General features: G+C 42.7%; 1 protein-coding gene across 3 annotated transcripts in view; it reads left to right on the plus strand.

Annotated features, from left to right (window-relative positions):
• Positions 1 to 167: 167 nt before the first annotated feature.
• The window catches only part of rgl1 (ral guanine nucleotide dissociation stimulator-like 1), a 29,074-nt gene continuing 15,552 nt past the window's right edge, over positions 168 to 13,689 (plus strand). The window contains exons 1-3 of one of the 3 annotated variants that reach the window (XM_088313677.1): positions 168 to 219; positions 863 to 1,001; positions 2,480 to 2,684. In XM_088313677.1, coding sequence (XP_088169803.1) covers positions 2,517 to 2,684 — 168 coding nt within the window. In that variant the 5' untranslated portion in view covers positions 168 to 219; positions 863 to 1,001; positions 2,480 to 2,516. Of the gene's footprint in view, positions 293 to 862; positions 1,002 to 2,479; positions 2,685 to 13,149; positions 13,385 to 13,689 lie in introns of those variants that run through there. The other 2 variants (XM_088313676.1, XM_088313678.1) reach the window with 2 other exon arrangements.

The raw sequence follows: 13,689 nt of genomic DNA on the forward strand, positions 1-13,689 counted from the left end.
GATCTAGCCCGTAGGAAGAATTAAAAAGAAAATCAAGATAAAAAGAAAAATAATAAGCACATTTCTGAGTAGGGGGAGGAAAAAAGAACCGCCGTTTGAAGGCAAGGAAAATCCCTTTAAATCGGCCAAAATAAATGCTTTACACGTCACAAGTACGTCACGTAAACCCGGAAGTAAGTAACTCTTTGGATTCAGCCCGCGAAGGAGTATAAGAGACTGGTGAGAAGAAGCAAACATAATTGTAATAAAAGCGAAATTTCGGCTTAATGTCGAGAAGAACTTCCATTCAAAGGTACGCCTCAACCTGAAAAAGAGGTTGGGAAATATTTCAACTCAACTGTATTTATAATGCCCTTTAAGACAAACACCAGTGTAGCACAAACGCAGCACAAACGAAACAAACTATTTCCCCCTATTTTTGCAAGAAATGGGGGGCCAACTTCACGCAGGTCCAAAATGCTCCTGCTCGCCTCTGGACTGCTACTCCTAAAATGGACCACATAAGTCGTACTCTGGCATCCCTTCACTGGCTCCAAGTGCATTTAGAGTTATTTTTAATTTTTTCTTATATTTGTTTTCGAATCTTTAAATGGTCTCGCTCCACCTTACCTCTCTGCCTCCCCATCATGCAAATATCTTCGAACAGTCGTTATGTCTCACTTCAACCTACTTAATTGACACCAATCACTACTTTTAATCTTGTGGCCTATAAGGGCATTACAAAAACACGCGGAAAATGTGGCACAAGCTTCTAATAGGTTCCGCAAGCTTAGATGAAGTTGTGTGTTTACTCTATAACATTTATGACATTTACTATTGGTGTCATTTTTCTAAGACCACCACATCTTCTTCATATTTGCAGGTGAAGCAAAACTTTCCATGTGCGTCGATGTTCCAGCAGGCCTTGTTGGATGACAGGAAGTTGAATGCCCTTCCAGAAATGTTTTCAAAGTGGCACAGGAAGCGTAGGAAGGAGACCTCTTCATCCTGATCATTACTGGGTGATTTGCTTTTCCTCTTCACACACATGCACACACACGCTCGGGCCATCACGTCCCGTTACAGAGGCATTGTAATGATTGATCCGTTTCCTAAGTGCTCATGACTCACTCCTTTTATATGTATACAAACGTATTTTAGGAACCGACACATTGCGTTAAGCTTCCAGAGGAATTTTGTCCGATTGAGTCAGTCATGAGTCACAGACGCAAGTTGATGCCGCTGCATTGTGTGTGAGTGTGTTTGCTGTGTGTGTTTTCATACTGTGGGTTGTTTATTTACTCTAAAGACAACAGGATGCAAAGTCTGACAGTAGGAAGCAGCTTTGAAAGTTTGACAAGGGAACTGTACAACATTAACTGCTGATTCCACGTGCATTGTGTGCACCAGCTCTGCTATAATCCGCTTGACGAGCTGAGTTTTTTTTTTTTTTATGTGAGTTGTCCTCGACCTGATCGCACACACACACACACACCCAGCAGAAATGTTACACATTGATCATGCGGGTGATGGTTTGGCCTTTGCACACTATGAGTGTCACTTAATTGTGTGCTTGTAAAACAGCTCAAAGAGTCACTTTATTAGGTACACCTGCAAAATCGATGCAAACCTGCAGCATAACTATATCTAAAAAAAAAAATCTTACTGTTCAAAGACAATAGTTTAGAAAAAAATCAAAACAACGTTCCAGATTCAGTCTCGCCGTCTACTACTCAATTCATTCCACAACATTTTAGTTTTCACTGAAATTGTTTTAATAAGTTGTTTACTGTACTAATGCAAATAGGGACCAAACAGTGTTTATTTATTCAACTTCAAATGGGAGTAGGTGTTTCTTAAGGCACCAATAGGCCTTGATTACTTCACATTTTGGAAATAATATTCATCAATTTTACCAGAATGTTATAAATGTTGCCTCATGGAATTGGAGTTAAGAGAACGCAATCTCAATACACTGTACTTCTCGGTATTTCCAGACTTCCTCCGCAATTGAGAAACAAATCTCTTAATCCACTTTACATTATCTTTAAAAAAAAATATTTTGGAGACATTTCTATATCACTTATTTCATCAGGGAAAGATTTGACCTAGCCTTCTAAAGGTTGAATTTTTCTTAACCGATTGTGTAAGTGTACCTAATGAATTTTCCTCTGTCAGTGGAAAAAGGAAAATGTGCCTCGATTGTTTTGGATTCGTAGAAGCTTTGGCACAACATCCTGCTGTCTATCTCAGCTTTCCTGTCTTGAAGTTCACTCCAGTTTTTTGTGAAGGCTCCTCCTCCTCACTCCTCCCCTCTCCTCCCCTCTGACTGGGATGAATGGTGGGGGAAGGAAAAAAGGAGGGACAACAAGAGTTTTCTAATCACTCACGCGCTCGAGTGGCCTTGGCAAGCCGACTTCCACGCGCAGCAGGAGACGGAGGAGGACGGTTGGGGGGGATAAAAAAAAAAGATATATTTGTTGTTGTGGACTCCATCCAGGCTGGAGCATGTGTTGGCGTCCGGAAGGCTGAGGCAAATGGTCAGCATGATCTCCCACTACCCACTGGCCACCATCTTACCCTGGCCTCCAATAAGCGCCCACCACTGCCCCGACCTGGATTGCACCTTGCTTCTGGAGGGCGACGGAGGGGTGGCCCTGCAAAGGTACCAGGCTCGCTCCCCGGAAGGAAGCCCACGACACTGGGTGAGTGATGTGATAGGTGCTCAGCCCGAGCACTTTTTCCTTTTCGACAAGGCTATGGCTTGACTAAACGTATGTGCAGATTCGCAGTCATCCAGAAATATTTTTTTTTTAAGATTTCACCTAAAAAGTTTCATCAGTTGTTTTAAGTGTGTAGTCTCCCGATTTATCTCCTAGAGCAGGCGTTCACGCAAAGACAGGGAAAGTTTATCTGGATTTGCACGTCTGCCCTAAGAGTTCAATGTTGTCTTCATGGGGGGGAGAGTGCAGCGGTAGGCCAACAGATCCCGTTTCGAGAAACTTGCCTTGGATAGTGTAAATTGTTGGAGCAGTACGACGGCCAGAAAGCTTCTCAAATTGTTGCTCAACTGAAGACAGGGGCAGAAAAATGACTTTTCAAGGGCCAGGGGACATCATGCTTGCAAAATTTGAGCTGTTGGCCGCAAGCCTGTACACACCGTAAAAGAAAATTGAAAAAATAAGCTAGCTACCTTTGGGACACTCCGCGTACTTAATTGTTCGTTTTTTTTTTGTTTGTTCCTGAGCCCGTCCATCAAAATTGTGTTTTCATTTGAGGGAAACGCAGGTACTTCCAGCCTTGCTAATCAAGCTGGCAGATGTTGGCCTTGGCTGCCTTGCATGCTTGTCGTATCGTCAAGGATGCGAGCTGAACAAGGCAACGTTCAAGAATAGAATTCTTTTTACAAAAACAACGCTGGCGGTCACATGCCCTTCATTTCCTTCCTCTGTTTGCATCCCTAAAACACAAACGCGACGGTGACCTCGAGTAACTCACCCGGGAGGAGCGGTGACCTCACTCTGACAGAGACCACTGCAGAATCCCAGAAATGACTCCTGATGAGTGTCACACAGGCTAAATCTGAACTTGACTGAATTGTCGCCGCATGTCAGCCGTCTGCCTTTTGTCACGCTGGCTCTGACATGCCGTGACATGCACGTGCGCGCTGCGGCGGACGAGGCCCCCCAAAAGGCTGCTTTCGGTGAATCGAAACGCAACCGCCAAATGGCGTGCCCAACTTTCAAGCGCCAAACTATTTGTCCCTCATTGGAAGCAATGTCAAGTGACTTCATCTGTTCCTGGTGCAACGTGCCAACATTTTAACAATACAGATTCTCACCTTCAGTCCAAGGAGGCTTTTGAATTCGTGCCCTGAAAGGACCCTTGTAGTGGCTCTCCATCACCCCCACCCCAAAATAACAAGAACACAAAAAAATTGTAATAATCATTAGTCATGAATATAATTGTGACAATTTAACATAATGTGATTTATACTAACATTCTGGCGCTATTTTTTAGTATTAGTGTCATGGTGTTCTGTTAGTGGCGTAATATGATGACTTTATGTATATATTTTTTTCATTTAAAATAGTAACTTTTTATATAGCTTATGCTACATTATTTTGAATCCCACGTGTTTTATTGATAAAAAAAAATAATTTTTATCTAGAAAAAATTAATTATCTTGAAAAGTTGTTATCTTAACTTTTATCTTGAAAAAATATATACTTTTATGTAAAAAAATGCAATTTAATCCGAGTAATATGACTTTTCTTGTAACGATCTACAACTGTCTCAAAAACAAATTTGATCACATAATACTATGAAATACCATTTAAAAAAAATATTGAAAAATATTTAAAATCAAACTTTTTATATACATCTTATTTTTACATATTTTTATTTTTATTCCAACATTTACCAAAACAAAAATTGTAATTCGTCCTCATATTACAATTTTTTTCAGGATAATTTTTTTTTATGTAGCAAAAACAAAAAACCTTTAGCCAAAAAAAAATACATAAGACATATACTTGTAATAGTCAGAATTTTGTCATGAAAATGTATCCACATCTCATGTTATATTTTTCTTGAGGGGAAAAAAAAATTCCCCCCAAAAAAGGACTTGCTCTGTGGTTATCCTCACCCTTCCTCTGTGTCTTTAGATGCTTGCTTCGCTGAAGTCAGGAAACAATCGCTAATACTTCACAATTACAAGGAAATCAAATGGCTACCTCTCATTGTAATGTTGACATGTATTATCAAAGCTTTGCGACTTTTTCTCGGACGACGTCACGGTAAAGTGTCCGTCACAAGTCTGCTCATGTGCGGTTGTCACAGTTGTTTGTGCTGATAGTTTGGCCATGTCGCTTGTCTAACATCCTGAATCTTATATCCTCGCTGCAGGCTAAGCTCTTTCCGACCATTGTTTGCCGGCCTTGGGGGAGGTTAAGGAGCACTCACTCGCTCGCTCACTCGCTCACTGCATCCATCAGCGCCTTGTGACTTTTATAGTGACATAACATCTGTTGGGCAGTAAAAGTGATAGAAAGGAAAGCTGGAGGACTCCAGTGAAATGTTGTAACAATAAACTCTTAAGTGTGTAAATATTGGACATGTGCACACTTCAAAACCAGTCAAAAAAGTAGAAGATTTTTTTTTTTTTTAAGATGACAAAATATTACAAATTGAAATTGTATACCTGCAAATATATGCCCAGGGATGACTCCGTGACATAAAAGCGTAACGCAGAGGATGAGTGACGTAATAATCGTGCGACACAATGAATCGATAATAAAATTTGCCAACACTTTCAATTAGCGATTTGTATCGCAAACCAGGTTGAATGCCTTCGCGATGACCTTCGGCGAGACTTTAAGTGTTTCACCCGGTCATGTCACTTTGACATTTCCTCCACTTAAGGTGGACGATGTTTTGAAATCATGTCAGTTGTAAAAAAAAAAAAGAAAAAAAACACACTGGCGGCAGACCAGGTTACCGTAATCGCCACGCCTATCTGTTCCAACGGTACAGTTCAGAGATGATATGGGAGCGCTGAGGTGTCCCCCCCCTTATCAAAGAGTCCACTGATTGTAATAAGTGATTTTATACATTTTGATTTATTTGTATTTATTTTTAATTTTTTTTTTTACCAGTGAAGCAATTTGTGTTTCATTTTCACTGTAATGAAAAGTTGCATCAAAAATAAAAATGTATTTGATTTGAGGGCCCAGTTATCAAATGGATGGCCAGCCACTGTTTTAAAGCTCACGGGGCACACGCGCTGCATGCGCTGATAAAGTACATGACCGAGTTCAAACCCTCCTTGTGACAGAAGCGCAAACATCTCAGTGGTTCCTCGCTCCATTTTATGACTTTGACCTAACAATGGAGTTTTTATCCTCTCTCTCTCTCGCGCACACACACACTTACTTACTGAGACTGCAATCCAATTAAGCCGCTGGCGGGTGCATTAATGAAGGGGTAATTAGAATGTGGGCACCACCGGTCGGATAGTTCAGTAACTTCAAAAAGGTCACGAGCTGGAAATGCAGAAGTGACAGTCGACAGGGAAAGGATGAAGAATTTCCACAATGGTGCTGTGACCATTGAAAAAAAAAACTGAAAACGAAAAAAAAAAAAGCAAATAAGAAAGCTGATTGAGCACTCCTCCTTCCTCTTTCTTGTTTTATGAAGAGAGAAGTGCCGGTTGGAGGCTGGCGCTCGGTGACGTCTCAGTGTTTCCCTTCCCAAACTTGCTCGTGGCGTGTTTTGATGACTTGACATCGCGCTTTGAACTGTGATGGACTGCAAGACGACTTCTCATTTTTACATCCTGTTTCCTATTTGTCCATCACGTGTCGCCATTTCGCTCAACAAGAATAATATATTTTTTTGTTTATGTGTGCTCTTTTCAATATAACTTGTTCAAGCTGGCTAAAATTTTTAACGAGGGCTGAACGATTTAGAAAAAATGTTATTGTGATTTTTTTTTCCCCCCCTCAATATTGCAATTTCAGTTGAATATGCGATTATTTTTTTGGGGTCTTCTTGCCCCTTCTGTGCTTAGAGATTGGGACACTCAGACCTTCATTCAGGGGTGACTGATGGTTTTTGAAGTAAGTGACATTTGTCATTAGGAGCTGAAGTGGAGGAGATGGGATGCGCTTGAACTTAAACAGACCTTCTTTATACCTCCTGAAATGAGGTCCCCGCCACCCCTTTTATTCAATCATCACATACAATGCTGTTTACACACCCGAGCGACCCCCCACCCCCTCTCCCTCGGCATGTGTCAGATTGTCTGGCCGCCCGGGGCGCCGCACAGCCCCGTGTTGTTGTGGCTGCCGGCCTAATTAGGTCCCATAATGGGACTGGTGTGAAAAGTCAATAAGTGCGGCTATTGGAACCCGAGCATCCGTCCCAGCAGCAGCTCGCTTAACTGGGGCAGGAACTCATAGTGCCGACATATGGTGATGGGCGTGCACGTGTGGGCGTGTGCTCTGTAATGTGGTCCACATGTATGTGTGTGTGCTTGAGTGGGTCAGGTCTGAGCGCAGATGTTTCGTTTGAAACGAAGGAGATTTTAAGCAACAAATGGAGTGGTTTGCGTCAATAATGTCTGTTTAGCTTATTGCTAACAAACAATGCAAAATGCCATTGACTGGCTAACTAATAGCATCGACTTTGCAATGTTGTTTTAATCAACTTTAACCAACAAATATTAACAACACTACAGTGAGGCAACACATGTAGACAGACGGGGACAGGCACATCTCCCGATCAAATAAAAAATAAAAATTTTTTTTACTGACTTAGTGAAACTCTTCTTGGTGTGTATAACTATGTCTGTATTATGCTGCCCCCATGTGGCTGAATCGGATTAATGGCAATTTCTTTCATTTCAGTGAGGAAAAAAAAAATGATTCAAATGTTTTGGGTTACAAGCATTGCCAAACTCGTATCTCAAGGCACCACTGTGATTTAGTGCAGTTTTTTTTTTATGGACCTCAGTCTTCGGACCCAAGTTTGGAAAAATTCTGATCTTGAATGTATTTCTGGTTGATTTTGTTATTTTCATGGTAAGAAAGAAATTGCTCTATGCTATATTAGGCAATTAGGTTTTGTTTTTTGCTCTCAGGTGGCCATATTGCACTGACACACGCACACTCAAAGTCCAGGCCTGTTAGTATTAGCCAAGACGCATGACAAGGATCAAGCTGGCATTGTGATTTGTGTACCGTAATTGTGTGTGCGTGTGTTGCCGTTGGTTGTCCGGTTAGTAACGTGAGTCACCAGCTCTCATCAGTCAGCAAAACACGACGGATTTGAACGCGTCATTTTTTTGCGTATTCCGGCTCGTGTTGTTCACTTGCATGTGTTATGCGCGTCACTCGCTCAGTTTCATTTCCTAACACGACCACAGACTGCGGCAGATTTTTCTGCCTCGCTCTCTCTTGGTGTGATCTCTCGAGTTAAAATGCGCAATTAGGTTTGACTTTGCCCACCCGTTTGTCCTGGTTTGTCGTCACGAGTGTGTGAGAGTGTATGTGCCGTGTCATTCCTCGTTTGGCACGCGGTTGGTAAGACATGTTTGACCTCAACTGGGCTTTCTGATGAGCTTTGAAAAGGCAGCTGTTCTACAGTGGGCCGCTCCACAAGGGGGCGCAAATTTCCCATACAAGTGTCATGATCCCAATAGAAAACCAGTATAATATTTTTGGGGGGTTTGAGTGGGTTGCTGCCAATCTAAAAAAGCCACTTTGTGAGAAAAATAGTTTTGTAGTAAATATGTTGTGAAAACCAATTCAAACAAACAAGTTAGTCAGGTTTTAATTTTTGATTGTCAATGGAAAATGGATGGAATGAACGATGCACAGATCGGGTGGAGGGGTGTGTGTTGTTTTTGCTGCATATGTGACATATCAGAGATTGTGTGGGTCTGTCAGGTAACAGATGGGCCTTCTTTCATTAGCGGCAGGTCAGACAGACAAGCGACCCGGTCCAGACTGACTCATTCAAGGCTTAGCCTGGCTTAGCTTGGGAGGAGGCTGCTGGGGGGGGTGCCATGACTGTGTGCGAGGGGGTTTTGTGTCTGTTTGTGTGCGTGTGTTCGTGTGTATTAATGTATATATGTGTGTGTCTAATTTAGAGGCCCGGCACCTGAAAGTAGAAGCAGCACATGATCCAAATCAGGAGGATTATTTGAGTTTTTGCGCTCCTGACCCACCAAAGGAAGCTGGAAGGAAAAAAATCTGTTATGAAGATCTCCCTCCATTAAAAAAAAAAGTGATTTGTCATTATTTAAGTGGTTGTGAAACCCCCAAGAAATTTTCCTCCCAGCTGTGTCAGCTGTGATTTTAGTGTGGGATTCAAAGGAGGCGGGGTTTGAACCTCCAAGCTCTGGCCTTGACTGGAAGTGATGTCAGCCCGCTGGAGTGAGAAATAGAAAAAGAACGAAATCACGAAAGAGAGAGGGAGGACAATGGTTGTGGGTGACATAAGAGATGAGCGATGGCGGGGAGAAGGAGAGGGGCTGCGAGCGAGGCTTTAATGTGGTCTGAACAAAGGTTCCGCTTGACCGGGGAGAGAAGGCAAACGCAGCTGTGCAAGTGTTTGGATGGTTGTCACCGCAGTGAACCGCAGTCTTACAAATCACAACAAAAGTCATCTCAGCAGCATTCATTTGGAACGAGTTAAGAATCCTCACACATTCAAGTGCGCTCATTTTGTGTTCTGGTTTACGTCACAGACTGGGGTAAAAAAAACCTGTACAGTCCAGTGATCCCTTCAATTCATTGACCATGCTCGTAACAGTTAAATAAAGTCCATTAAACGTTTTATACGTCATCATTTCATGCATTCAACCATTGACATTGTGCTGCTCCTTCTGGCGTGCATTCTCTGGCCACCAGGGGGCAATATAAAACTCACATTAAATACGCAAAGAAGACGCAGTCTTCTCTATGCGTCCGTGTTCAAATGTCCTTTCCTAACTCATCTTAACTCAACTAGTGTCTTGTGGCTATGAACTCTGCCCTCCACCAGCACCAACAAGCTTTGACCCCCCCCCCCCGCTAGTAAACTGAGGGAGGCGAAAACAAGATGAGACTTTTTGGCAGCGGCAAGAAGGTTTTTTTTTTTTTTTTCCCCCCCTCTTCTCAACATGACACAACAACACCGTGATAGCGCGATCCTGTTTCCCACTAAAAGGCAAACTTGGACTCGTCCGTGCGGGGGCGGATTTATGCAGTCATTTTTCTCTGGAAGCCCGACATGAGATTACATCACGGCCTGCGAGATGAGCCCGTGTGCTTCTCAGGTTCTGACAGCACAGTGAACTCGAGCCCAAGTGGAGATAATGCCCCCTTTCATGTTAATCTCCTACACTTTCCCTGATATACGAGGGCCATCTTATCTGACATGTAAACTGACTGCCCAAAAGTCAACAACCCCCCCCCCCCCCTCCCCTCCTTTGTACCCGAACATTTTATCACCCCCCTCACCCCCAACACCCCTTTCTGCTTTTAGAACTTAGTGGAGAGTGTCTGGACCGGCCAGTCAGGTATGATGTTGCAAAAGTATTCACTCTTTGTACTTAGAAAGTACAGCTAAATGTGTTGAAAAAAATAATTAGACAATAATAAAAATTAATGCTTAACGCTAACACACAATAGTTGGGCTCGCGAATAGCATCTGTTGTTTTCAGCCTCGAAGCAACCAATATTTCAACTTCTGCAGACAACAATTTATACTGCAGACGTACTGAGGGGCTGAGAGATACTTGAAAAATCTTCTTAAGTCCACTAACAAAGTATTTGTACCTGGTTAATTCCCACTACCGGTATGAGGATAACAGAGTCAGCAGGCTGGAGGCAGGAAACGGGAGATTTCCTGGAATGTTTTTTTTTTTCTTTCCCCCCCCAACATGTGGTGCAATAACAGTACCAAGCGACGCTCCGCCTCTCTTTTTTTTTTTTTTTTTGGGTCCTGCTTGTGTCTGTACTGTAACACCACGTCAACACAGAGATGAGCGCGCTTAGGAAGTGGAATAATAGCAGGAACCGACGGTTATTAAAAATCAACAACGTCGTCCATTTTGGCGTTATTTGCTGCGTCATTTGTCTCCTGATAGAAAGTTTGCTGCCAAGGTTTTTTCCAACTTTGAAAGTCAAGTGCAAGTTCTGCTTGTCAAACTAGTGGGATTGAGCCTTGTCATATTGTCCAGGTTTGGGCCCAGCTCATGGAAGCTCCTCGCCTCACGTCAACGCAGTTTTTTGGGCATCAACATGCCACAGCATGTGCAGAATTTTCAGGGGGGATATTTCATCAGCATACGCGTAAGATTACTCAAACCAAGGAAGTTGAATTTCCATTGCTCTTTATCAGCATCTCCACCAAGGATGTGACGTTTCCATTGCTGTTTATTTGGTTATTACCTCCCCCAAGGAAATTTTATTTTTAATGCTGTTTACTGACACCAAGGAAATTATCTTTTTGGTAATTACCTCCAACAAAGAAGTTAAGGGTTCATCTAAATTTTGTCCAAATTGGCACCAAAGCACTACTTTTATATTAGACAATAGCAAATGGATGAGTTTTTCAGTGAATACCAAAAACTAGACAAAAGAATAATGATGAAAAGGTGAAAATGCATTTAGAGAATCACTAATAGGTGGCTGAGCATGGTACAAGGTTTAGTTACAAAACCCGAAGCACCCCATGCAAGTGTTATTTTACTGAAAGGCTGTAACCACAGAGAACATTTCACATAAGTCACATCGAAAGCCGTTCTCCGCGTCGGCTCGTCCGTCAGAAACCGTCACATTTGTCCGACGCCTGGTTTTCTCGCCGCGATGACATCACTCCCTCTGGGAGGTCCTTTGAGGTCGTGACCTTCCCACTGACCCCGCGGGTTTCCCAGCGCTCTGCAGACCTGATCGGGGGGGGACTCGGCCTGGGAACTGGAGAAACGCACAGTTAACACACCAAGATGTCTCTGTGCCCTCACCTTCTTACGTGAGCTTGCGGATGACTGCTCGCTGATGCCTGCAATGACGTTGGGGCTTCTAGCAGCCGGTCTCACACACACACACACACACATCTGTGCAAGACATACCTCTGCCAAGGAAATTTTGGTCATATCACTTATTTCATTGTTGGCTTCTTGGTTGTCTCCACCAAGGAAGTTGCGGTTTCATTGCCGTTGTCTCTATTGTTTAATTTCAGAATCTCCATTGTTTTTGTCAGTCATGTGTCTTTGATGATTGTATATATTATTTTTTTTTTTTAAATAGTGGGATTAATCCACTTTGACTGAGTTTTGTGCGCTTCTGAGGGTCATTCCAGTTTAATTTTTGTTCATGGTATCACTTGACTGGGAAACCACTTGTGATATCACGCAAACATCTACAATACAACTTTTGTCAAAATGAGCCGCCCTGCCCCCCTGCGCACAAGACCGTGGCTTGATTCATATCTTCCCGTTTATTCACATCAGTGGGTCGTTTTTGAGTTTGTGTTTTCCGACATTGACAGTGGAAGCAGTGTGGGCCGTTCTCACACACTTGGGCCATTCTCCCCTTCTCGTATTGACAATACACAGCGCCAATGACGCCATGCACCGCCTTCCTTGTATTGTCCCACGTAGGGAGGCCCCGAGGCAGCAGCTGCTGCACTCACAGGGCAACGTAGCATTTGCATACATCTGGTACAAAACATTTATCATCATTCACATCTTCATGGTGCATGTTATGTAGATATGTTGATTAAAAGCACATTTTTGGAAACGAGGTGGTAAAAATATTCATACTCTGTGCTTAAGCAGAAAGACACCGGAGATGCGATATTCTACTGGTTGAAGTTGTAGCACTGGCTTAGCACCTAGTCTTAAATAAAAAGAAAGAAAACAGGACAGAAAGTAAAACAATCTTTAAGAGACAGGTCATATTATTAGATTTTCACAACAAATTAATGGATTACTTGTTTTGAAAAATTGTTTGTTCTATTAGTGTACTGTAAAAAGGGGGACAAAAAATTCTCACAATTACACACATGATAATTTGAAATTTTAGAATATGATCGCAAAATTCCTCTGTGATGGTTATTTCGCATCGATATCCAATGTTCACGATGTCCTGGCGGGTATATCGATGTTGTGCCTCAGTTGATGCCAATAAGAGCAAGCAAACACTAATAAAAAGTAATAAGGAGCACTGTGAGGGGCTGCAGATTTTAGCAAGGATCATGAAAGTTGACAGGATTTGCTTTCATGAGCCAGATAAAATGAGTAGCGGGCTGCATCTGGCCCCCAAGCCTTGAGTTTGACACCTGTGACCTAGCGAATTACACGTTATGTTTTAAAACTAACTTTACCTTAAAGTCTGTGAGCTTAATTGGCAAATACGACTTAACTTCTTCACATTATATTTCATGATGTCATTATTCTTATTGTTATTATTATTATTTATAATATTTTTGGTTTGGTGGTGTTTCTTGACTCTATTACGGTTGAAAATCACTGCTTTACATTATGAAAAGCGATTGGGGGGAAAAATTCTCTCGGTCATTTTTCAACATGTTTTACGGTAATGGCGGCTGGAGGAGGAGTTGGGTGCTGCATGTTGTGAGGGCGGAGAAGAAGAAGAAGGAGGAGGAGGAGGAGGCTCATTCAATAGAAGTGTCTCCTCGGAGTGTAGCGGAACATTTGGACTTTTCCCGTTCGGACGGTCCCACGCCAGCAAGTGTGGTGGAAATTGGAGAAAGAGGATAAACAACACTAACAAAAGCGAAAAGGTGCCATCTTTGTCTCCTTGCTCGTGAGGACTTTTTGGGTGGACTCTGATGCTGTCCCCGGACCATGAGAGAAGGACTCGCCATGAAGTTCGCCTGGAAAAGTAAAATGGTAAAACGACAACAACAAGCAAACAAAAGAGCGTTTTGGAAGAAGAGTTGGCTTTGAGAGCGGGTGAAGAAGTAGGGAGGAGCTGGAGGAGGGGAGGTGGACGTCCTAAGCTTGGGAAAGTAGAGGGGATAAAAAGGGGGGGGGGTCTCGCTTTCATGTTGTGATTGATTTCGCATTGGTCACATACGCGAAATGTTAGCTGAAACTTTTCCTCCGTCTTTAGGATGATGATGGGTATGAAAAGTTACGTTTGTAGGACAAACGTAGCGGGCGGGGGGGGGGGGTTAATTGCGTTTATGTTCACC

This window comes from Idiotropiscis lumnitzeri, chromosome 13 (assembly GCF_059441095.1).
Source record: "Idiotropiscis lumnitzeri isolate Australia: NSW breed Sydney's pygmy pipehorse chromosome 13, RoL_Ilum_1.0, whole genome shotgun sequence".
NCBI classification, from domain to species: domain Eukaryota; kingdom Metazoa; phylum Chordata; class Actinopteri; order Syngnathiformes; family Syngnathidae; genus Idiotropiscis; species Idiotropiscis lumnitzeri.